This window comes from Bos indicus, chromosome 21 (assembly GCF_029378745.1).
Source record: "Bos indicus isolate NIAB-ARS_2022 breed Sahiwal x Tharparkar chromosome 21, NIAB-ARS_B.indTharparkar_mat_pri_1.0, whole genome shotgun sequence".
NCBI lineage: Eukaryota > Metazoa > Chordata > Mammalia > Artiodactyla > Bovidae > Bos > Bos indicus.
In genome coordinates, this window is record NC_091780.1 from 27398722 (window position 1) to 27424119 (window position 25398).

The window sequence follows — 25398 nt, forward strand, 5'->3', positions numbered from 1 at the left end:
TGTTTTTCCTGAAGTCTCATCTCATTTTTTAAACGTCAAGTTGACGTCTTTAAGAGGAAGGCTGGCACAGCACCATACATCCGGGGGTCTGTGGTACAGGATGGAGAGCTCGGATGCAACAAAGGGGCTGAGCCAGGTTTTGGGGGATCTCTTAGAGTGACCGGCAGAGGAAGGCTTTGGACCCTAGTGTGTCCCACGGTGCCCAGGCAGAGTCCCCATCTGGTGGTTGGGGGCTCTTATGCACCTGCCGGAGAAGGTATGCTTGGATGACAACAGCCCCACCCGAGTAGATGGAGGAGCAGAGGACCCAGGGCTGCCCCTGGAGACGAACTTTCCATCGGTGTCTTCCAAAGGAACCCATGGGCTCCCAGGCTCTCCAGGGGTGTCTCAACAACTGCCCTTCTGCATGAGCCACTGCAGTTCTTGGCCAACCAGCCAGGCTGTCAACCAAAGAATTTCTTCACTGCTTTCTCAAGGTTGGCGTAGAACCCAGCCATGCTGCGGGGGAAGAAGGAGTCCACGACGCTCTGTGGGAGGTAACCACTGAGGTCAGTCTGGAAGAACGTGACCAAGCTGGTTTTGTTTGGCTCCCTGTGAAAACAAAAACAGGGCTGTTAGGTATCCAGAACTGAGGGCCCACCCAAGGAAGTGGTCCAAACCCAGGGATTTCACTGGGTTCACTGCCCAGAGGTCCCCTCTGGATCTGCTTCTTTTCAGGATGGAAGTGGATCCTCTCAAGCATGCTTCCCTGGCCCCACATCGATGGCAAGCGAGGACATGCGCTGATTTCCATCACAGCAAGGTCATTCATTCCCTGTGCCTGATTCAGTCAGGAAAGTCTTCCAGAGAACTTACTCTGGTGCCAGGTCCTGGGAGAAAGAGACATGATGCTGCCCTCTGACCATTGATGGCAGTGATTCTGCGAGAGGTCTGGCAACTCCTGGGGGTTCCTGATACCCTATCAAGGGCTTTTTAGGTCAAGGTTATTTTCCTCACAGTATTAAGATGTGATTTGCCTTTTCTCTCCCATTCTCTCAGCCTGTATTTTATTCTCACAAATTTTTCCCATGGCCAGCACAACAAAGGCATAGGCTTTGTGGAGACCAAGCATTTTTGTTTATTTATTTATTTTTAATTTTTGGAGGCCATGACTCACAGCATGTGGGATCTTACTTTCCCAGCCTGGGATCAAACCTGCATCCCCTGTATTGGAAGTATGGAGTCTTAGCCACTGGACCACCAGGGAGGTCCCTGAGCATTTTATTTGAATGGAGTTGTTAACAGCTTTGCTGCTGTGGTGGGGGGCCCAGTTTCCAAAGGCTCTTTGATGTGTGTATCACAACAGACTGAATGCAGAAGCAGATGTGAGCTTCTATTAAGCCTGACATTAATATTTCCTCAAATGTAAAACAAGACCACTCTCCCCTATTTTTCTCTTTTGAAAAATAGTTATTTTTCACAATATTTATGTTATTATGTAATTGCTGCTGTTGTTGTTCAGTCGATAAATCATGTCCGGCTTTTTGCAACCCCTTGGACTGCAGCATGCCAGGCTTCCCTGTCCTTCACTGTCTCCTGGAGTTTGCTCAAATTCGTATTGAGTTAGTGATGCTATCTAATCATTTCATCCTCCACCGTCCCCTTCTCCTTTTGCCTTCCATCTTTCCCAGCAGCATCAGGATCTTTTCCAATGAGTCACTTCTAATGAATGTATCATTATTTTAAAATATCCCAGGTTTAATGTCAAATATAGTAAATATTGATGGATATAATCCACATGAACAAAACACTTTGATGCTCTGAATAATACTGAAGAGTGTAAATGAGGGCTTCCCTGGTAGTCAGTGGTAAAGAATCCACCTGCCAATTCAGGAGATGTGGGTTTGATCCCTGGGTTGGGAAGATGTCCTGGAGAAGGAACTGGCAACCCACTCCAGTATTCTTGCCTGGGAAATCCCATGGACAGAGAAGCATGGCAGGCTACAGTCCATGGGATCACAAAGAGCTGGACACAACTGAGTGACTGAACAGCAACCATGGAGACTTAGACCAAAAATATGAGAACTAAGAGCCTGCATGCTGCTCGGTATGGCAAAAAAAAACAACTGGCCATGACCTGTGAGAACACGGGAAAGAGCCATTTCTGAGCTCAGTTCTGGGGCTGACTCATGCTGTGTTCTCAGAATCATGCGTTAGGCCAGAGCATCTCAACCTCATTCCTTGCTGAGGGAACCCCAGTAAGACTGGGTGCCCAGACCCTAGGCCAGCCTGTGACCCTGCACAGACTCCCCAGCCTCCCTGAGCCTCAGTTTCTTCATCTGCTAAATGGGACCAAGACATTTGCCCAGCTTGCCTAGGACTAGAGGGAGGGTTCCCACATCAGAAATAAGGACACTTCCCCACAATTTTGAAGGCAGGAGAAGAAGGGGGCGACAGAGGATGAGATGGTTAGATAGCATGACCAACTCAGTGGACGTGAGTTTGAGCAAACTCTGGAAGGTGGTGAAGGATACAGAAGCCTGGTGTGCTGCAGTCCATGGGGTTGTAAAGAGTTGGACACGACCGAGTGACCGAACAATACCACCACGATTCTTTCTCACACACCAACAGAACTTTGGCGTATTACATCACTGATATGTGTATGTGGGGCTCTGTAACAGCAAGGCCTAGGAGAGGTGTAAGGCATTTTAATTATTGGGAATCATTGTTAATGTTGCCATTGAGTAGAACATCCTCTGCCTTGGATAGAAAGGAGATCAAACCAGTCAATCCTAAAGGAAATCAACCCTCAATATTCACTGGAAGGACTGATGCTGAAGATGAGGCTCCAGTACTTTGGCCATCTGATGCAAAGAGCTGACTTACTAGAAAAGATCTGATGCTGAAACTGAAGGCAAAAGGAGAAGGGGAAGGCAGAGGATGAGATGGTTGGATGGTATCACCGATTCAACGGACATGAGTTTGAACAAACTCTGGGAGATGGTGAGGCACAGAGTGGCCTGGCATGTTGCAGTCCCCAGGGTTGCAAAGAGTCGGACATGACTGATCGACTCAGCAACAACAACAGGACATCTTCAGTGAAGCCAGTAAGGTTTGGGCACGTCATTCATTCTAGGAGGTTGTCCTTACCCTGGCAGAGGTTCACAGAAACAACCACAGGGATGGTTAAATCCTCTCACGTAAGCTGGATTTGGGGGACAAGATGGATGCTCCACATTGGCAGCTGGAAGAGAGAGTAAAGGGTCAGGGAGCTACAACTTCCGGCAATCGGGCCACAGTGGCTGAAGGGCCTTACCAGGCACCCAGAGTGTATGCAGACCAGTCACCTGGAGCCTGAGCTCTCCCTACTGCCACCCCACTGTCCCTCACACACATGCATTCACACGTATGTGTGCTCACACACTTCTGCACTCACATACACACACACACCCTCTCCAACCTGCCAGAGTATTAGAGGAAAGAATAATTCAGGGTCTTCCCTGGTGGCCCAGTGGTAAAGAGCCCACCTGCCAATGCAGGAGAGGTGGGTTCAATCCCTGGGTCAGGAAGATCCCATGGAGGAGGGCATGGCAACCCTCTCCCGTGTTCTTGCCTGGAGAATCCCATGGACAGAGGGGCCTGGCAGGCTATAGTCCAGGGGGTCACAAAGAGTTGGACATTACTGAGCATACACACATGCAGGGAACTAGATTCCAAATGCCATAACTAAGACCTAGCACAGCCAAATAAATACAATTTTTTTTTTTTTAAAGAACATTTCAGATGTCAGGCTCGAGTGTAGAAGGAAGAAGGTCTCCTTCTCAATTCCCGGCCAACAGAGGTGTGGACGTGCCACCACCTGTCCCCACATGGGATATTCAGGAAAGCAGCCAGGCTGGTGCTTTCTGCAGGAGGGACTGTAAAAAGTGCAGAGGCAGGAACTCTGCTCCTGGCTGGAAGTCGGGGAGCCGACAGCGCCACAGACCTCTTGGGGAGGTGCACCACGGGTGCAGGGGATCACCACACCCTGGGGTTCCCTCAAGCTAAATCATAGCCCGTGTGTCTGGGGTACAAACTATTCACCTCAGCAGGAATGAAAACAGGGTGCTGATGGAATCTGTGTCTTCAAAGTAAAATGACATGTGTGGATGCTCTCATCTCAGACCTCCCTGGCACAGAATCCCCCCAAACCTGACAAGGGGAAGGGAACACAGAAAAACAGGCCCAGGCTGTGCATGCCTCAGGGATTTCTAGCTGGTGGGCTTTCTTTGGGGAACTGGGTGGGTGTGGGGGAGACAGAGACCAGCAGCCCACTAACACCTCAAAGCAGGGCCACCGTCGCTCACCATTGGAACTGATGGTGCCGTCCTCGTACGTCCTGACCAGTATCAGGTCCACAAAGTCTCTGGGGGAAATAAGCTTCATGACGGCCGAGGGGGTAGTGGTTCTGCTGAAGAGCAGGGTCTGTCAGAGGAAAGAGGGGTCCAGCTGCATCCGATGGCCTGGCATCTGCTCCCTGCCCTGACTCCACTCGGAGCTCACCCACCCCCACGTCCGGTCCCAATAAGCCAGGCTCTGGAAGATGGGAACAGCACTGACAGCAAGGTGGCATTGTGACCTAGAGGGTCTGGAATGAACTTCCCCAGACGGAGGTGCCGGGCTCACGAGAACATACCCAGTTTGCAAAATCTTGGGTTGTGACCTGGGCAACAAGGGCAGCACAAACGATGCAACAAAGAGCTGGCCTGCGGCAACTACGACTTGACTCAGGCAAAAATAATAACAAATATTTTTTAAAACAATTTTTAAAAGGACCATGAGAGTTGTCCCCGGTGGAGCACACAACAAGAGTCTGTCTGGACAAAGTTCTTCGTCGTTCAGTCACTGTCTTGTCCGACTCTCTGCAACCCAATGGACTGCCACATGCCAGGCCTCCCTGTCCTTCACTATCTCCTGGAGTTTGTTCAAACTCAGGTCCACTGAGTTTATGTACAATGCTCCCAGTGGCCCCTCACAACCGAGAAACTGGCTTCATTTACCCATTGGACCAAAGAAGAAAACTGAGGCTTGCAGAGATGAAGGAACTGACCACAAAGCTCAGGGTGAAGAGGAGAGACTTGAACGGGGCCGGGTCTAGGCTGAGGCAAGAGAGGCCATTCCTTTCTTAGGCTGACTCTGCTCTTCTTGCTCCACCTTGAGAACAGTGCCTCCTTAAATATGTGTCCTGCACAGCTTTCTGGTTTCCCCCAGTCCCAGCCCTGGGAGGGAGCACGCCTAGAACTTCACCCAGTCTCAGAATATTCCACCAAGTTCACTCCCCCACTTTACAAGTCAAGGACCCCTCAAGCCCATGCTTTATCCCATGGTTTCCCTACTCCAGCAGGACCTTGGCCCTTTCAGGGTCACAAGATCAGGCCCCAGGATGGGACAGTCCCAGGGAGAGCCTATCCCATTATTCACTTAACATGTGTTAATCACTCAGTTGTGTCTGACTGTTACCCCATGGACTATAGCCTGCCAGGCTCCTCTGTCCATGGGATTCTCCGATACTGGAGTGCGTAGCCATTCCCTTCTCCAGAGGATCTTCCCAACCCAGGGATTGAAGCCAGGTCTCCTATATTGTAGGCAGATTCTTTTCCATCTAAGTCATCAGGGAAGCCCATTCACTTAATATTTGTTATCTAAATGTGCTCATTTTTTAAAACTTAAACTTATTTTAAAAGGAAGCTATTTAACTGCTGGAAATGAAAAAGAAGGTATCATTTGGCATAAATAAAAGACAACTGCCACACACACACACACACACACATGGAATTCTTGGGTTCTGATTCTGAGCCTGAGGCCAGCTGTCTGTCTGTCATAATGGAGATTAGCAAGGTGTCAAAGGCACATCAGCCCCTGAGACTTTCCGCTTCAAGTTATCAGAGAGATTGAAGGCTTGAAATGGAGTGACCTCACTAGGGGTGATTGAAGTGCAGCTTCGACTGTTAAAGACCTATCACCGTGTGCCCCACCCTTCACGAAACACTGACGTAAACTCCTGTGATAATGAATTGAAATGTGAATTCCTGGTGAAGGTTAAGAATACTTGGTTTCTGCTGATCAAATAGTAAAGAAGTATGGCTTCAGGTTTCATAACACCTGCTACAGAAGCACCCAAGAGGGTACTAGGTCCACAGATGTCAAAATCAAGGCACCGTTAAAAAAAAAAAAACTAGCAACATTTCCTCAAGGCAACTTTTTCATTTCTTTTGGCTATGTCTTTTTTTTTTCCTCCTTAACTTCTATAATCAAAATGAGGTGGATTCTTAACACTACGGGGCTTTCCAAGTGGCTCAGTGGTAAAGAATCCGCCTGCCAACGCAAGAGACCCAGTTGGATTCCTGGGTTGGGAAGATCCCCTGGAAGAGGAAATAGCAACCCACTCCAGTATTCTTGCCTGGGAAATTTCATGGACAGAGAAGCCTGGCGGCTACAGTTCATGGGGTCATAAAGAGATACAACCAAAGCAACTTAGCATACACACACATGCTTAACACAACAGAGGATCCCAGGGCAGGACCAACTAGATCTCTGCTGTCCAATATGGCAGCCACAAGTTCCACATGGCTATTTAAATTTACACTGAATCATGAAAATTATATAAAATTGACAATCTCTTCAAACTAGACACCTTTCAAATGTCTGTGGCCACTTGGGGCCAGTGGCTACTGTATTGAACAGCGCTGTTGTAGAATATTTTCATCACAGCAGAAAGTTCTACTGGGCAGCACTAGGCTAGATACCACATGTTTTATCGGCAGAGAAATTGGCATCCAGAGTTTGCCCCCAGCACAGTCTCACAGCTGGCGGAGGATCCTGAGTCTGTGGCCAGGACTCATTATCATGGTCCCATCAAGGGGCAATATTTCTAACTAGAGCTGATGCGTCCAATCCAGGCTGCTTCACCATTCTCAGAACTCACATTCACTCTGAGCTCCTGCCTTCATTAGCCACTGCAGGGTTCTCTCAGCTCTGTTTAGGGCAGCTCTACCTCTCTGGGTCTCACTGTTACATACCTATATTGAGCTGAGGCTGGGTTTAAGTGTTGAGCAGTGCGCAACCTATTTGCTGGGCACTCCCCTTGCCTAAGGGCTTCCCAGGTGCCACAGTGGTAAAGCATCCACCTACCAATGCAGGAGATGCAAGAGAGGCAGGTTCGATCCCTGAGTCGGAAAAAATTTCTTGAGAAGGAAATGGCAACCCACACCACTATTCTTGCCTGGGAAATCCAATGGACTGAGGAGCCTGGCTGGCTACAGTTGCAAAGAGTCGGACACGACTTAGCAACAAAACAACAACAACCCCTTGCCTAAAGGTGTCACTGACCCTTCACAGAGGGGACAGAGTCAGCTTATTGTCTCTGGATAACAGTGCTTGGAAAGACTTACATCAGTGAGGCTTTCAATAATTTCAAAACTGTTCACATTCTCATCCCACTGAGCTCGTAAAGTCCCAGCAAGTGGCTTCACGCAGTCCCACACCTGCTCTGGTGTCCCATTCACAATGCCTTCTCCTTTGTACCTGTAGCACAAAGAGTAATGTCACCCCAAGGCACCAACCAAACTTGTTTATCCTGGGATTACACAGAAGGACTAGAAGCCATGTGTGCCACTCTTCTTTAAGACAGCCTTGCAGAGAAGGGGCTGACATCTACCGGCCCACCTCCCCATGGGCCTGCAGAAACGGACGGACGCTAAGCTTTCACAAGAATACAGTTTGAGGAAATGATTTAGTTAGATGCAGAAGCTTTTCCGGAGGATGACTGGCAAGTTGATTCCAGGTGCTAGGATGGACTGCCGTCTCAAAGGAAGCAAACCCACAGAAACATCAGGAGAGGTGTGACACCCTGAGGAGCTCTGAGCAAGGCATGCACTTACAGGTTCCCTGGAAACTCCACAGATGGCCTCCAGGAAACTGAAACTCCGTTCTGTTAAAAGGCACAGAATCGCACAATTTAGAGCTAGAAGGGCTCTTGGGAGATAGAGCCCGATCCCCTGTTTTATGGAAGAAAAGTCAAGAGCCTCAAGAGATGCAAGTCTCCAAGGTGAGACCCAACTGATTCGTGACAGAGTGGGGACTAGTCCTGAACAAAGCTGCCTCCAGGACAATGCGATGGACAAAGGGATCTCGTGTGGCTACTCGAAGAGCTTTAGAGCACTGGAGATTTTCAAATCACTTTAAAAACCACCATGCATCTTGTTTCCTCAGACAATTTAGGTCTGTTTGGTGCTTCCCGCTCCACCCTAACCATTTGCCAGCAGGTGACCTTGGCTAAGTCATTTAGTGAAAGGGACACATACTCATCTCCTAGGGGTCATTGTGTGCACAACTGGCCCTATATTTTTTTTAAGGAAACAACCCCCAGTGGAATCTCCTCTTCAATCTAGCTCCAGGAGATAAAATGCAGAAAAACTCTCAGGAGAGGAGGAGCCTAGGGGCTTCTGAGACCCCAGCCCCAGGGAGCAAAGACCCCACGACCCCTTTCTACCCCCGTTCCTCACTCACGCCTTCCCGGCAAATCTTCCAGCCTGACTTGTCTCGCCGGTACTGGAGCATCTTCTCCGCCACCGCCTCGCTCACCTGCGCGGCCGTCGCCAGGTCCATTGCGCCGAAAGATGCGCGAGGCCTAGGGGTCGCAGGCAGTATGTGCGATTGCGGCCCCGCAGTTGGGTTTGGGAAGCCGGAAAACCAGGGCCTGGCTTGGAGCCCAGAGTCCCGCCTCAGCCCCGCCCCCAATCTAGGATTGGTTTAAACCGCCTGATAGGTCCCGCCCTACTCTGAGATTAGCAGGGCCGGAGATAGACTGGCCCGGCAGCGCACACTACGCGCTCAGCCTGGGCTGGTCCAGGGCACCCGTCACAAGGTCCAGCGGGATCCGCCTTTCGCCCGTCCCAGCTCAGGGAGGGCATGGGGGCGCCGGAACTTGGGAGGGCCAGTGGTGGAGAACCAAGAGGGCGGGAACAGGTCTTGGATGACGTCGTAGGCTTGTGTAAGCATAGTGGACTTTTGTCTTGAGTGCGCAGAGGCTTTCTGCCAGGGTGGATGATGGTGAAATTTCCATCAGGTATTCCTTTCTAGGGCGGCTGTTGTAGGGGTAGGAGAGGCAGTGTGCGCAGAGACGGGGTGGGGGTGGGGGCAGTTAGGAAGCTGCAGCGGTCCTGGGAGAGATGGTGGTAGCCTGGAGCAGGGGGTGGTGGTGCAGGTGGAGAGAAGAGGACCCTCGGAAAGTGTTTAGAAAGCTAGAACATACAGATCTCTGTGACAGATGGTGGAGACTGGAGGAGTAGGAAGCGCATGACTCCCACCTCCTGGCTTGAGCTGCTGGTAGTTTACCTGAGAGGGAGACCAGAGACAGGGTTGAGGGGAGACATGGTGCGTTCAGTTCTGGTCTTATTCAGTAGGAGGTGCCTGAAAGACCTCTAAGGGATGTCTGGGAGACACTGGGATGCGCTGGCATCTGGGACAGAGCTGGGCCCAGCTAAGAGATCGCAGAGTTCTGTGCCTCTGGTGGCCTCCACCTTGAAGGAGTGAGTGGGATCACATCCCCTCAGCTCCGTTCCTCCTTCACAGCGGGGTTGTTGTCATTTAATCGCTAAGTCATGTCCAACTCTTCTGCAACCCTATGGACTGTGGCCTGCCAGGCTCCTCTGTCCATCGGAATTCCCAGGCAAGATCACTGGAGTGGGTTACCGTTCCCTTCTCCAGGGAATCTTCCCCACCCAGGGATGGAACCCAAGTGCAGCTGCTGCTGCTGTGTGTGCTTAGTTATGTCCGATTCTTGCAACCCCATAGACTATCAAATCCCATAGACTGCCTGCCAGGCCCCTCTGTCTATGGGATTCTCCAGGCAAGAATACTGGAGTAGGTTGCCATTTACTTCTCAAGGGGATCTTCCTGACCCAGGAATGGAACCTGGGTCTCCTGCATTGCAGGCAGACTCTTTACTGACTGAGCTACGAGGGAAGCCACTGAGCCACCCCTGGGACCCCCTTTTCAGAGCTATAACCAACTAAATATTTGAAAAGATCAACACTGAAATCAGTTTTTATTTTCTGTTTTGGGTGCATATTGTTTCATCTCAAGTTTTTTAAAAAATGGTGTAAAAAAATGACTGCTGCTGCTGCTAAGTCGCTTCAGTCGTGTCTGACTCTGTGCGACCCCATAGACGGAAGCCCACCAGGCTCCCCTGTCCCTAGGATTCTCCAGGCAAGAACACTGGAGTGGGTTGCCATTTCCTTCTCCAATGCATGAAAGTGAAAAGTGAAAGTGAAGTCGCTTCAGTCGTGTCTGACTCTGTGCAACCCGGCAGCCCACCAGGCTCCTCCGTCCATGGGATTTTCCAGGCAAGAGTACTGGAGTGGGGTGCCATTGCCTTCGCCAAAGAAAATGCCTACTTGAAACCATTTCATGGAAGATGTGATGGACTGCCAGGTGTTGACAGGCTGGATGCGGAATTAGAGAGTTCTAAACCTGGCTTCCGGAGAAGGCAATGGCAACCCACTCCAGTACTTTTGCCTGGACAATCCCATGGATGGAGGAGCCTGGTAGGCTGTCCATGGGGTCACTAGAGTCGGACACGACTGAGCAACTTCACTTTCACTTTTCACTTTCATGCATTGGAGAAGGAAATGGCAACCCACTCCAGTGTTCTTGCCTGGAGAATCCTGCTGTCTACGGGGTCGCACAGAGTCAGACATGACTGAAGCGACTTAGCAGCAGCAGCAGCAAATCTGGCTTCATGCACAATTCACTGTGTGCTTTTGAGCAAGTCACTTAGCCTGTTTTCTTATAGGTGACGTGAGACCACGATAGATGTCGTCCCATGCCAGTGTGATGGGCAGGTGAAGTAATGCATGTGAATGTTCCTTGAAGCCATTAAAAAAAAAAAAAAAAAAGACTTCCTTGGCAGTCCAGTGATTAGGACTTCGCCTTCCAATGCAGAGTTTGATCCCTGTTCAGGGAATTAAAATCCCACGTCTTGGGTCAACAAACCCCAAAACATAAAGCAGAAACAATATTGTAACATTGAATGAAGACTTTTTAAAACGGTCCACATCAAATACATACATCCATATATATATGCCAAAGAATGCTCAAACTACCACACAATTGCACTCATCTCACACGCTAGTAAAGTAATGCTTAAAATCCTCCAAGCCAGGCTTCAGCAGTATGTAAACCATGAACTTTCTGATGTTCAAGCTGGTTTTAGAAAAGGCAGAGGAACCAGAGATCAAATTGCCAACATCCGCTGGATCATGGAAAAAGCAAGAGAGTTCCAGAAAAGCATCTATTTCTGCTTTCTTGACTATGCCAAAAGCCTTTGACTGTGTGGATCACAATAAACTGTGGAAAATTCTGAAAGAGATGGGAATACCAGACCACCTGATCTGCCTCTTGAGAAATTTGTATGCAGGTCAGGAAGCAACAGTTAGAACTGGACATGGAACAACAGACTGGTTCCAAATAGGAAAAGGAGTACGTCAAGGCTGTCACCCTGCTTATTTAACTTATACGCAGAGTACCTCATGAGAAACGCTGGACTGGAAGAAACACAAGCTGGAATCAAGATTGCCGGGAGAAATATCAATAACCTCAGATATGCAGATGACACCACCCTTATGGCAGAAAGTGAAGAGGAACTCAAAAGCCTCTTGATGAAGGTGAAAGAGGAGAGTGAAAAAGTTGGCTTAAAGCTCAACATTCAGAAAACGAAGATCATGGCATCCGGTCCCATCACTTCATGGCAAATAGATGGGGAAACAGTGGAAACAGTGTCAGACTTTATTTTTCTGGGCTCCAGAATCACTGCAGATGGTGACTGCAGCCATGAAATTAAAAGACGCTTACTCCTTGGAAGGAAGGTTATGACCAACCTAGATAGCATATTAAAAAGCAGAGACATTACTTTGCCAACAAAGGTTCGTCTAGTCAAGGCTATGGTTTTTCCTGTTGTCGTGTATGGATGTGAGAGTTGGACTGTGAAGAAGGCTGAGCGCCAAAGACTTGATGCTTTTGAACTGTGGTGTTGGAAAAGACTCTTGAGAGTCCCTTGGACTGCAAGGAGATCCAAACAGTCAATTCTGAAGGAGATCAGCCCTGAGATTTCTTTGGAAGGAATGATGCTAAAGCTGAAACTCCAGTACTTTGGCCACCTCATGTGAAGAGTTGACTCATTGGAAAAGACTCTGATGCTGGGAGGGATTGGGGGCAAGAGGAGAAGGGGACGACAGAGGATGAGATGGCTGGATGGCATCACTGACTTGATGGAGGTGAGTCTGAGTGAACTCCGGGAGTTGGTGATAGACAGGGAGGCCTGGCATGCTGCAATTCATGGGGTCGAAAAGAGTCAGACACGACTGAGTGACTGAACTGAACTGAACAGGAAAAATATCATATATATATATATATGACATCAGAGAAGGCTATGGCACCCCACTCCAGTACTTTTGCCTGGAAAATCCCGTGGACAGAGGAGCCTGGTAGGCTGCAGTCCATGGGGTTGCTAGAGTCGGACATGACTGAGCGACTTCACTTTCACTTTTCACTTTCATGCATTGGAGAAGGAAATGGCAACCCACTCCAGTGTTCTTGCCTGGAGAATCCCAGGGACAGGGAAGCCTGGTGGGCTGCTGTCTCTGGGGTCACACAGAGTTGGACACGACTGAAGCGACTTAGCAGCAGCAGGAGCATATATATATAGAGAGAGAGAAGGACAACAGCACCACAGATAAGAGTCAGGGCTCAAATCAGAATCCCCTGGTTCAAATCCCAGTGTCCCCATTTATTAACTGTGACTTCGGTACATAACTGACCATTCCAGAATTTTTCATCCTCATTTGGAAAAGGAAAACAATAGTAATGCTAACTCATTGGGTTGACATATAGGTTAAAAAATTTAATAAATGAAAAGCAATGAGAATGGTACATGGCATACAGTAAGTAAATGTATGTAATATATATATCATAGATCATGTATATATATCTTGAGTGAGAAAGAGAAATAACTCAAGTTGTGTTTGTATATACTTATATTTCTATGTTTACATATATGTTATATATGTTGATATATGTACTTTAGTTTGGAATATTCACTTCTAAAAAGGCATAGAATAAACTGTTAACAGAAGGTGGTAATGCCAAAAGACATTTTTTCACTTTATAGCATCATCTACTGCTTAGTATATTAATTACTGACATGTAGGTTTTCTTAAATTTAAAAAGCATCATTAAAAATTTCAATGTAGAATAATTCTTAAAGTTGCAGCTTTGAACTCTCATATCTGGAGCTTATTAGAATTTTGTTTGGGGATAAAACACTGTGAAAACGAAGCTGAGGGAAAATAAGTTTTGCTCTAGAAAGTGACTTTTAGACATCGAACATTTAAGAGATTTTTATACTTACAAAATGGAGCATGGCTTTAAATTTTTTCTAGCACTGTAGGACACTTTAATCTTTGCTGCCAGAAAATGCCAGTCCTGGGTTTATGTGAAATATTCAGAGAGGCAAACTGTTCATCCCTGAGGTCTTCACACACTGGCAGCAGGGGCCAGGTGAAGTCGGGCCAGCTGAGGGCAGGCTCTCGTCTGTTTTGTCTCCAGAGGCCGGGACAGGGCAGGATGAGCAGCTGGCAAGAGCCAGAGGGTGAGCGCCACCCGCCCACCAGAGCTGCTCAGCTGGCCTGTTTGGCAGTCTGCTGGAGGCTTGTTCAGAGCCAACAGGGCAGAAGGAATGACAGACATCTGTAGATCCCATTGATCAGACCCCACCCAGGAGGTTGTCAGGCCTCCAAGTCACTCAGTTGTCCAGGGCACACTTCACCCAAGTCCAAGATGAATTTTAACTAAGTGCCTATGGGGCAGGGAGTCCAGAGATTCCTAACTCAAACCACCACCAGACCACCAAGGGGATGGGCCAAGTGTCCAAGTGCTCTGATCCTAAAAGCTCCTGAATGGAGTATTTGCTTTCTACATAGACATGTTTACTTAGTCAGGCAGGTGCTAAGTGGTCTACTCTGTCGACATACAGGTACTTCTTTATTCACTGGCAACCCACTGTCCCAACCACCTTACCTGTGTTGTGCCATTTAACCCTTACAGTCCATGGGGTCGAAAAAAGTCGGACATGACTGAGTGACAGAACAACCTGGGTTAAGAAACTGAGGATGGGTACTTCCCTGTGATTCAGTGGTTAAGAATTCGCCTGTCGATGCCGGGAACATGGGTTTGATCCCTTATCATGCAAGATCCCACGTGCTGCTGAGCATCTAAGCCTGTGCACCACAACTATTTAGCCTGTGCTCTAGAGTCCAGGAGCCGCAACTACTGAGCCCATGTGCCCTAGAGCCCACACTCCACACCAAGAGAAACCACTGAAATGAGAAGCCCACGCATGGCAACTAGAGAGTGGCCCGTGCAAAATGAAGACCCAGCACAGCCAAAAATATAAATAAATAAAATTATTTTAAAAACAGAGTATCACACAGGTGAGGGTGACCAAGGCAGCACAGCTAATAAGTGGCAGAACTATGGTACACACCACACCTGTTTATATTTCTGAAGGTCACATGTTGACTCATAGGCTTTACTGATTCCCACTTCCCATAAGGATATACAGTGTTTACTATGGAATGGGCAAAGGTTAAAACATACGTACAATAACATATGAACCCTTAAAAGGAGGAAACACACACACACACAACTACAGAGTATCAGGAAAACCCTGGTGGCTCAGACGGTAAAGCGTCTGCCTACAATGTGGGAGACCCGGGTTCAATCCCTGGGTCAGGAAGATCTCCTGGAGAAGGAAATGGCAACCCACTCCAGTATTCCTGCCCTGCCCCAAAAAAAGGGGCTCAAAGAAATATGGGCTTCCCTGGTGGCTCAGATGGTAAAGCATCTGCCTACAGTGAACCCAGGGTTCAATCCCTGGGTCGGGAAGATCTCCTGGAGAAGGAAATGGCAACTCACTCTAGTACTCTTCCCTGGAAAATCCCATGGACAGAGGAGCCTGGGGTCGCAAAGAGTTGGACACGACTGAGTGACTTCACTTTCACTTCACCACATATTAGGGAAGTTAGTCTTTTAGAGATGTGTAGAAAACTTTTCTTTGAATTTCATGACATTCACGAATCCAGAAATGTAAGAAGTAACCAAGATGGACTTCCTTGGTGGCCCAATGGTTAATATTCTGTGCTCCCAAATCATGGTGCATGGGTTTGACCCATTGTTAGGGAACTAAGATCCCGCATGCCTCACAATGCTGCAGGGAAAAAAAGGTGGGGCAGGGGAGTGACCAAGAGAATCATCCTGAAGTCGCTAACATTTTTACAGCAAAGTGATTCAGATTCTTTTCCATTATAGGTTATTACAAGATATTGATTGTAGTTCCTGTGCTATACAGTAGGGCCTTGTTTATCTATTTTATATATAGTAATGTGTGTGCGCTTAATCTCTCAGTCGTGTCCGACTCTTTGCGACCCCATGGACTGTAACCCACCGGGCTCCTCTGTCCGTGGGATTCTCCAGGCAATACTGTAGTGGGTTGCCATGCCTTCCTCCAGGGGATCTTCCTGACCCAGGGATGGCACTCCCATCTGTTTGCATTTCCTGCATTGCAGGTGGATTCTTTACCCACTAAGCCAGCTGGGAAGCTCCAAAATGCTGCTGCTGCTGCTTACACTGTTACATATAAAATAGATAATCAAAAAGGATTTACTGAAACAGGAACTGTACTCAGTATCTTGTAGTATAGCACAAAAACTATACTTAGTATCTTGTAGTAACCTCTAATGGAAAAGAATCTAAAAGAGAATATATATTTATATATGTAATTACTATTATATAATATATATTTGTGTATATATGTATATATTTGTGTATGTAACTGAATCACTTTGCTGTATGCCTGAAACTAATACATTGTAAATAAACTATATTTCAATAAAAATCTTTTTAAAAACAATTTTTAAAAAGTACCAGTATCCAATTCTAACTCAATTCTAACACGGGCACATGTGCAGTAGACACTGTATAAAATAGTGTAAGATTATTTTTAGCTACAAAGAAGTGGGAATGATTTCAATGTCCATCAGTAAGAAATGGATAAATACTGTGTAGTTTATTCATGATGAAACACTACATAGCAGTTATAGTTAGTGAGCTTGATCTGTTTATTTCAACGGACATTAAAAAGGTAAGTATGTACAATACATGCAGTATTATAGTACTTACTTAAGACATACTTACATATTGTTTGTGGATGTTTATACATATATATTTACATGCATACAACATATATAACTGTAAACAAGTGGTGGATGGACACACGCTGAACTCTTAGTAGCATGAGGGGAATGCAACCAAGTGTGGGGATTAGAGTGAATTTTGGTATCTGTAATATTTTAATAACAAAATGACTAGATGGAAATAAAATACATAATAGAAGTATGAGTGCTTGTCACAGTGGTCTCTGTACTATTCTGCATCTTTTAAATTGCTGTAAATTAAAGTCATACCTGATACTAAGTGCTGGAGTGCATGTGAGCTGTGTTGCTCACTGAAAGCTGATGAACACATCTGCAACCCTGGATAAATATTGGCTAAACGCGTGTTTTCTTAGGAATGCTGCAAGGCTTGCCGGATGGAATGCTCCCCTACCTGCACAGAGACACAGGTACTGCTGCCTGGGGCAGAGCTAGGCTTTTTCAATGTCCCAGGGAACTCTAGGCTACAGCCCCAAGACCAAGCATGTGAACTAGAATACCTGCATGGATGAATTCCTGCAGGCACCTGTATCACAAAGGGATGTTCCCATGGCAGGGTAAGCTTTTCATCTGGAACACGCCACAGCCTCCTGGGTCTGTCATGGTCGGGAGGGCATTTTGTTGTTGTTGTTGAGTCATTCAGTAGTGTCTGCCTCTTTGCAACCCCATGGACTGCTGCACATCAGGCTTCCACGTCCTTCACCATCTCCCGGAGCTTGCTCAAACTCATGTTCATTGAGTTGGTGATGCCATCCAACCATCTTATCCTCTGTCCTCCCCTTCTCTTCCTGCCCTCAGTCTTTTCCACCATCAGGGTCTTTTCCAACGAGTCAGCTTTTCGCATCAGGTAGCCAAAGTATTGGAGGGCATGATACGAAGTAATTAAGCACTGTCAAGAAATGTGAAAATACTGCACATTTTTTTCATGGTTTTTTGGGAGGAGTGTTAACCTGGGTCTACTTTTTATTTTTAAAAGTTTTATTTAATTATTTTTGGTTGTGCCCAGTCTTCACTGCTGCACAAGCTTTTCTCTAGTTGTGGCACTCTCTAGTTGCAGTACTCAGGCTTCTCATTGCAGTGGCTTCTCTTCCTGCTGTGGTTCCTGCATTGGCAGGTGGGTCCTTTACCACTGAGTCACCAGGGAAGACCTCTGTCTACTTTTAAAATGGCATTATTTATATTAGATTTTTCTCTGAGGTTAGAATTAGCTGTAGATCTTGGAAGATAATCTTGTTACCATGTAATTTATGATTCATTCATTACTCCAGTCCAGTCATTTATTCATCCATCCATTTACACTTAACAGATGTTTCATGAAATACCTAGGATAGGCAGCCTTCTGAGATGCCCCCAGGATTCCTGCCCCTGTTGTACATTTCCTAAAAATTTATTGAGTATGTTGGCACCTGTGAATCTGATAAGATTTCACACTCATGATGAGGTTCTATTATATGGTAAAGGTGAATTTATTTAGATATAATTAAGGTCTCTGACTAATTAACTTTGAGTGAATCAAAAGGACATTATCCTGAATGGGCCTGACCTAATCAGGTGGGTCCTTTAAAAGATAGTCCATGTCTTGCCAAGAGAGAGATTCAAACGTGGGAAGGCCTTCTCTTGCCGGCCTTGAAGATACAAACAGCCACACTATGGAGAGGATCATGTGGTAAGGAAATGCAGGCCGCCTCTGGGAGCAGAACACCTCAGTCCTACAACCCCAGGGAAGTGAATGCTGCCAACGGCCACACAACATTGGAAGGTGACCCGCTAGCCCCAGATGAGATGCAGGCTCTTGGATGATACCTTGCTTGAGACCCTAGCTGAGCATCCAGGTAAACCATGGAAACTGAGATGATAAATGAGTGCTGTTTTAAGTTACTAAGTTTGTTATGTAATGAGAAGGGGAAAACAAGTACAAAATCTGTTATATATCAGTTACTAGGGCTGCAGAAACGAATAAACACCATCCCTCTCCCAGAGGAACTCAACAGTCTGATGGAGGAGACAGAAAACTTAAAAGATAAATTTAAAGTGAAAGAGTTATCATGGAAATAGGAGAGGAGTGCAAATGAGTATAGCTCTGTTCTTTCCTTGGGGCTCATTGGCTGGATGCCATCAACCTGGAATTTTCTGTGTCTGTGCATTCCTCCTCCACCTACTACATGGAGAAAGCCTGTTGGCAGTTAAGAGAAAACAAGGTCAACAAACAGAAGTAGAGTTGAGAAGACGAAATCCAGAAGATGTTTGATAGCCAGGTCCACCTGAGCCTGAAGCTAGCTTGATTCTCATCCCTCCCAGTTAAAGGAACCAATAAACCTTGGGGAGATTTTGTTACCTCCAACCCAAGTGTCCTGACTAATTCATACAGATATATGTGTGTGCTTAGTTGCTCAGTTATGTCTGACTTTTTGTGACCCCATGGACTGTAGCCCACCAGGCTCCTTTGTCCATGGGATTTTTCGGGCAAGAATACTGGAGAGGGTTGCCATTTCCTCCTCCAGGGGATCTTGCCGGACCCAGGGATCCAACCTGTGTCTCCTTGTCTCCAGCATTGCAGGCCAATTCTTTACCCGCTAAGCCATGGGGGAAGCCCTAATACAGATACATATTTGGGTAAACAGTATGGTACGTTCTTCAGTTCAGTCGCTCAGTCATGTCCGACTCTTTGCGACCCCATGGACTGCAGCACGCCAGGCCTCCCTGTCCATCACCAACTCCCGCAGTTGACTCAAACTCATGTCCATTGAGTCAGTGATGCCATCCAACCATCTCATCCTCTGTCGTCCCCTTCTCCTCCCGCCTTCAATCTTTCCCAGCATCAGGGTCTTTTCAAATGAGTCAGCTCTTCACATCAGGTAGCCAAAGTATTAGAGTTTCAGCCTCAACATCTTACATTCTTAATAAATTTTACCCTGGTCACTATCAAACTGATTATTAATATGAAGTAATTAAGCACTGTGAAATCTTTAAGGGCAGCCAACTCATTTTGGGGTGCTTACCAGGAAGAACTGAGTTATGTGTGCTGCAAGAGAACATTATAACACAAACAGGTCACTCCTAGGATTCAGGACAAGAGTAGACATGTCAGGTGAGGGTTTTGCAATTAGACGAGCTGCCTGGCTTGCTTATGATTTGGAGTCACACTGAATGGGTCTCTGGGCCACAACCAGCAGATGACGTGCCTGGATATGCCCCACTGATCACATCCGCTGGGTGTGTTTGTCTGTCTTCCCAGAAGGGGAGGGACCATGCATTGTCAACCACACCACATTCCACCAGTAGGAGTGATTTCTAGGAACAGGATGCCAGAAGAAAGCCCTAGACGTTTGAACAAATCAGGTCATTCAGACCTGCAGTCAACTCCTGCCTCGATATGGCCTTCCTCCGGCCAAACTGGCCCGCAGACCTCGGGAACTTGGGCTGGCTGTGGGTGACCTGGAAATACTGGTTGGTGCCACTGTTCTGCTGGTCCCTGCTGGATGCTGCTGACATGAAGTCAGATTCTGTGACAGATGGCTCAAACTTGGCCTTAACCCTGGGCTTCAGAGGGTGCTGGGGGTATTGGAAATTCTGGGAGCGTGCTTTTTTGTGCATGTACAGAGGCCTGTCAAGTTGACCCTCAAAGCCATCATTCCAAGATGTGTAATGTGTTGGTCTCTGGAGCTCAGGAGTCAGGGCCTGACTTTCTGAACTTTCGCCAACATAAAAATGATGCACCCCATGGAGGTCGGTCAAGGAGCGAGGGTGGAAGGCCCGTCTGCTCACCTGTCTCCTTGGAACCTCCTCCTCTTCTTCACTGAGCTGTGGAGAAGCCAGGGGTGCACACGGTCTCATGTTCCTGGGGTACATATCCACAGTGTCCCCAGAGGTGTCTATCTTGAAATGTCTTTCTGGCCAGAAAGTTGAATGTTTCTTTTGCTGAGAGTCACGTTCATTAATGAGATAGTATCTGAGGGCGTGGGACCGAGGACTGTGTGGCACCAAAGCTGAGACCCCTAACCCATGGTTGATTGGCTGAAGATCTTTTCGGAAAAGAGGTTCTGAGTGAACGTCTTCAATGTGCTTTGTAAACATCCCAGGTGTGCAGGATCTGCTCCTATGAAGGTCACTTGTGCTCATACGTGGGCCACATGGATACCTGAAAGACAGAGGCTGTTAGACACCTGTGGCTTTGGTGTTCTCAGAGCCCCAAGCCATACAAGCGTTGCAGGACAGGTGGCCGCTGCCTCTACATTTTCATCAAAACCTGCTCTGAAGTATCAATGAGTGTCCAGTGGGGACCTCCCTGGTGGTCCAGTGATTAAGACTCCACGTTCCCACTGCAGGGGGTGCCGGTTCCCTCACTGGTTGAAGAGCAAAGATCCCACATGCCATGAGACCAAAACACCAAAAGGTAAAACAGAAGCAATATTGTAACAAATCAAACCTGACACATCAGGGCCCCCCCTCCCCAACAGGGGAGAGGAGGAGAGCGCCCAACTCCTGCAAGACATTCAGGAAACTCATCTGCACATGGAGCTGACCACACCGCACACAGGCTGGTTCAGGGGACTTACTATCCTATCCTAAACTTCCCAGTCGTAACCTCAAGGATAGCATTTGGAAATCGTAGTGTCTTTGTCCTCCAATATGAAGACAAACCAGGGTCAGGTCCCTTTGAATGCAGCAGCTCAGTAACAGAAGCTACAAGATAGACTGATGTGAGGCAATAAGCAATAAGAGCAGGCTTCAAGAAAAGGAACCAAGGACCACACTATTAACGAGTGCACAAAAGTCTTAGAACCCCTATTCCAAATGCCACCTTGAATAACATTGTAATAAAAAAAACATCTAGGAAAAATTTTTAAGAAATGTGTAGGACCCTGTATTAGTAATAGCCTGTGTAGTGTTAGTCACTCAGCAGTGTCTGACTCTTGCGATCCCATGGACTGTGCTCCACTGTCCAGAGGATTCTCCAGGCAAGAATACTGGAGCTGGTTGAAATGCCCTCTGCCAAGGGATCTTACCAACCCAGGGATCGAACCTGTGTCTCTTGCGTCTCTTATGTCTCCTGCACTGGCAGGTAGGTCTTTATCAATTTTGCCACCTGGGGAGCCCCAGTAGTCTGCAGGGCACCATAAAAGAAAAGCACACACTGGATGCCTTAAACAGCAGAAATTTATTTTTTCACAGCTCTAGCGGCTAGAAGTCCAAAATCAAGGTGTTCTTAGGGTTAGTTTGGTCAGACTTCTTTTACTGGCTTGTTGACAGTCCTCTTCTAACACTGTAGTTCTTGTTTAGTTGCTAAGTCGTATCCTACTCTTTTGCAACCCCATGGACCGGACTGAGCCTGCCAGGCTCCTCTGTCTCCATCCTCACAGAAGGAGACAGAGTTCTGGGTGTCTCTTCCACTTCTTATAAGGATGCTTCCTATTGGATTAAGCCACCCTTCCCCCCCACCCCCGGTTTGGCCCCATTTAACCTCTAACCTCCTTATAGACCCTGTCTCCAAATACAGGTGGTTAGGGCTTCAGTATATAAATTTTGAGGGGATACAGTTTTGTCTATAACATTCTGGCTTTTGGCCCCCCAAATTCATGTCCTTCTCATGTGAAGAATACACTCACCCCATTCAACATCTCCAAAATTCTTTAGGCCTAGGGGCTTCCCCAGTGACTCAGAGGTAAAGAATCCACCTGCAATGCAGGAGACACAGGAGATGCAGGTTGGATCCTTGGGTTGGGAAGCTTCCCTGGAGGAGGAAATGGAAACCCACTAGAGTTTTCCTGCCTGGGAAATCCCAGGGACAGAGGAGCCTGGTACACTACAGTCCATGGGATCACAAAGAGTCAGACATGACTGAGTGACTAAACCACAACTAAACCAGTGTGTCTAGGAATTGTGGAGTGCATTCTGTGAACATTGCCCCTGATCATCTCTGCCATGTAGCTGTCCAGATTCTTGGACAGTTCCTCCCCATAATGTATGGACAAAGATTGTCACCTTCAGTTACGCTACCACAAGTCAAGGAACTACCAGAAGCCAGGACAGGCTTGGAACAGATCCTTCTCTAGAGCTTTCAGTGGGAACAGGGCCCTGCAAACAACTTAGGCTCAGACTTCCAGTCTACATAACCAAGAGACAATACATTTCTGTTACACTAAAAAAAAAAAGAATGTCACCTGCCATTTCTTTAAACCAAAAATGTAAAGCCATCAGGCACAGCAGCTACCCAAAACAGGGCAGCCTGAGGGAATTTCAGAATGGAGAAAAATAAGATACTGGCCCTAGGTAGCTGAGATTCAAATCAAATGAATGATTTCAATGAGCCCAGACTCTTGCATCTTTCCATAGAATAGGGAGCTCAGCTCGGTGCTCTGTGATGACCTAGAAAAGTGGGATGAGGGTATGGAGGGAGGCTCAAGAGGGAGGGGATATATGAGTACATATGGCTGACTCATGTTGTGCAGCAGAAATAAATACAATATTGAAAAGCAATTATACTCCAATAAAAATTTTTTTTTAAAGCACTGAAATCATTAAGTTGAGTTGTCTGTATTTTGCAACTAGCAGTTATCCTTTGATGTTCCACCGCATGGTTGCTGCTGCTGCTGCTGCTAAGTCGCTTCAGTCGTGTCTGACTCTGTGTGACCCCATAGACGGCAGCCCACCAGGCTTCCCTGTCCCTGGAATTCTCCAGGCAAGAACCCTGGAGTGGGCCACTGCATGGTTATTTTCCAGCAAAACTTCCTATGTATTCTGACTTCTCCCTTACCTCTTTGGAACAGTCCCTCAGAACTATCTGAGATGCATGTCCTAGGCCATAGTCCTCACTGTGTGTGTGTGTGTGTGTGTGTGTTAGTCACTCAGTCATGTCTGACTCTGCGACCCCATGGACTGTAGCCCGCCAGGGCTTGCCACTTGCCACTTGCCCACTCCAGTATTCTTGCCTGGGATTCTCCAGGCAAGAATACTGGAGTGGGTTGCCATTCCCTTCTCCAGGGGATTTTCCTGACCCAGGGCCTCCTGCATTGCAAGTGGATTCTTTACCATCTGAGCTACCAGGGAAGCCCAGTCCTCAGTAAGTCTGCTGAATAAAACATAATTCTCAAACTTTAGGTTGTGCGTTGTTTTTTTTTTTTTTCAACCGACATCTCTCGAGGACTATTGGAATCCCTCCTCCTTGCCAGAACCCAATATATACACAAAGACAATTCCTGTTAACTTACTGTCTTTAAAACAAGACAATCCCCCTGCCAAATAACCCTCCTATATTTTATCTATATTGTTTTCACTGTGTTACATTCTGATCAAATATAATTCTCCATATAAGTTATGGCCAGTGTGTCCTTTTCGATATCCAGTCTCCATGAAAAGACCGCAGGGTTCTGCTCTTATGTGTAGGTACAATTGAAATAATTGACCCACATAATGCAGAAATGGTCTTGCCAATAACTTAGCCAGCCTAGAACTAAAATATAAAAGATCTTGCCCATAATATAGTCAGTCTGGAGTGAAAACAAACAAACAAAAAAAGATAAAAAATTTAAACAACAAAGACCTACTGTATAGTACAGGGAACAATAGTCAGTATCTTGTGATAACCTATCATGAAAAAGAATCTGCAAAGAATGAGGTGAAAAGAAAGTGAAAGTCACTTGTCTGACTCTTTGTGACCCCACAGACTGTAGCTCACCAGACTCCTCTGTCATGGGATTTTCTAGACAAGAATACTGGACTGGTTAACCATTCTCTTCTCCAGGGCATCTTCCTGACCCAAGTATTGAACCCGAGTCTCCCGAATTGCAGGCAGATTCTCTACCCTCTGAGTCACCAGGGAAGTTATATGTATATATCTATGTTTATATAACTAATCACTTACTAATGTGACTTTGTAAATCAACTATACTTATTATAATAATAATAAAGAGACAATGTTCTAATTCCAAAGAGACTCAAAGGCCTTGGTGGTTCAGCATCGCATTTCTTTCCAGCCTCATCTCCTGCCTCCCTCCCAGGCTCTCTGTGTGTTTGTGTTCAGTTGCTTACTCGTGTCTGACTCTTTGTGACCCCATAGAGTCCTCTCTCAGGTGCACTCTGTCCATGGGATTCTCCAGGCAAGAATACTGGAGTGGGTTGCCATTTCTGTCTCCAGGGGATCTTCCCCACCCAGGGATCGAACCCACGTCTCCTGCATTGCTGGTGGATTCTTTACTCCTGAGCCACCAGGGAAGCCCTTCCAAGGCTCCCTTTTCTATGGTCATTTTCCAAACATGCTTCACTTCCTTATAACATCATACCTTTGTTCATGCTTATTCTCTGCTATGGTACATTCTTTAATTTTTTTGTTTTTTATTTTTAATTTTTTGTTTTTTCTTTATAACATTCTCTCTATATCCCCAAACCAAAAATATAATAAATGGAGATGGGTTAAATAAATCATAGTGTGTCTGTATAGCGGAATAGTAATGGACCTTTTCAATTACTAGTATAGTAATATACACCTCATCTTTATTGAGGTATAATTGACATATAAAAATTATATATGTTTCAAGTACACAACTTGATTTAATATATGTATATATTGTGAAATAATTACCACACTCAAGCTAATGAACACATTCATCACCTCACACACTAACCACTTTTTTTACACAAATACCGTTGTCTTCTTTTTTTTTTTAATCTACTGCAGTGTCTCCTTTTTTTTTTTAACTTTAGCTCTTACATATACATGTATCCATTCTCCCCCAAACTCCTCTCTCATCCAGGTTTCCATATAACATTGAGCAGATTTCCCTGTGCTATACAGTAGTGTGTCCTTGTTGGTTATCCATTTTAAATATAGCAGTGTGTATAGGCCCTTGTTGGTTATCCATTTTAAATATAGCAGTGTGTACATGTCCATCCCAAAGGTCCTAACTATCCCTTCCCCTCATTCTTTCCCCTCAACCCCCTGGCAACCATAAGTTTGCTCTCTAAGTCTATGAGTCTCTTTCTGGTTTGTAAGTCCATTTGTATCATTTCTTTCTAGATTCCACATATAGAGTATGTCATACGGTATTTCTCCCTCTCTAACTTACTTCGCTCAGTATGTCAATCTCTTGGTCCATCCACGTTGCTGGAAATAGCA

At 46.5% G+C, this 25398-nt stretch overlaps 2 protein-coding genes across 3 annotated transcripts in view; both read right to left on the minus strand.

Annotated features, from left to right (window-relative positions):
* Positions 1 to 8743, minus strand: STARD5 (StAR related lipid transfer domain containing 5). Of its 2 annotated transcripts, none has more exons than XM_019983971.2 (6): positions 8527 to 8743; positions 7899 to 7948; positions 7410 to 7542; positions 4326 to 4443; positions 3130 to 3223; positions 1 to 591 (listed from the first exon to the last, which is right to left on the minus strand). In XM_019983971.2, exons 1-6 carry the CDS (start codon positions 8623 to 8625, stop codon positions 444 to 446), a joined length of 642 nt encoding a protein of 213 aa, XP_019839530.1. In that variant the 5' UTR covers positions 8626 to 8743; the 3' UTR covers positions 1 to 443. The 2 variants fall into 2 exon arrangements, with proteins under 2 accessions (XP_019839530.1, XP_019839531.1); XM_019983972.2 differs by having other exon boundaries at positions 8602 to 8736.
* A 10861-nt stretch (positions 8744 to 19604) lies between these two features.
* TMC3 (transmembrane channel like 3) overlaps positions 19605 to 25398 on the minus strand; it is a 53444-nt gene continuing 47650 nt past the window's right edge. The window contains exon 22 of the mRNA XM_070775994.1: positions 19605 to 20424. Within this exon, the coding sequence (XP_070632095.1) occupies positions 19605 to 20424 (820 nt within the window). The remainder of the gene's footprint in view (positions 20425 to 25398) is intronic.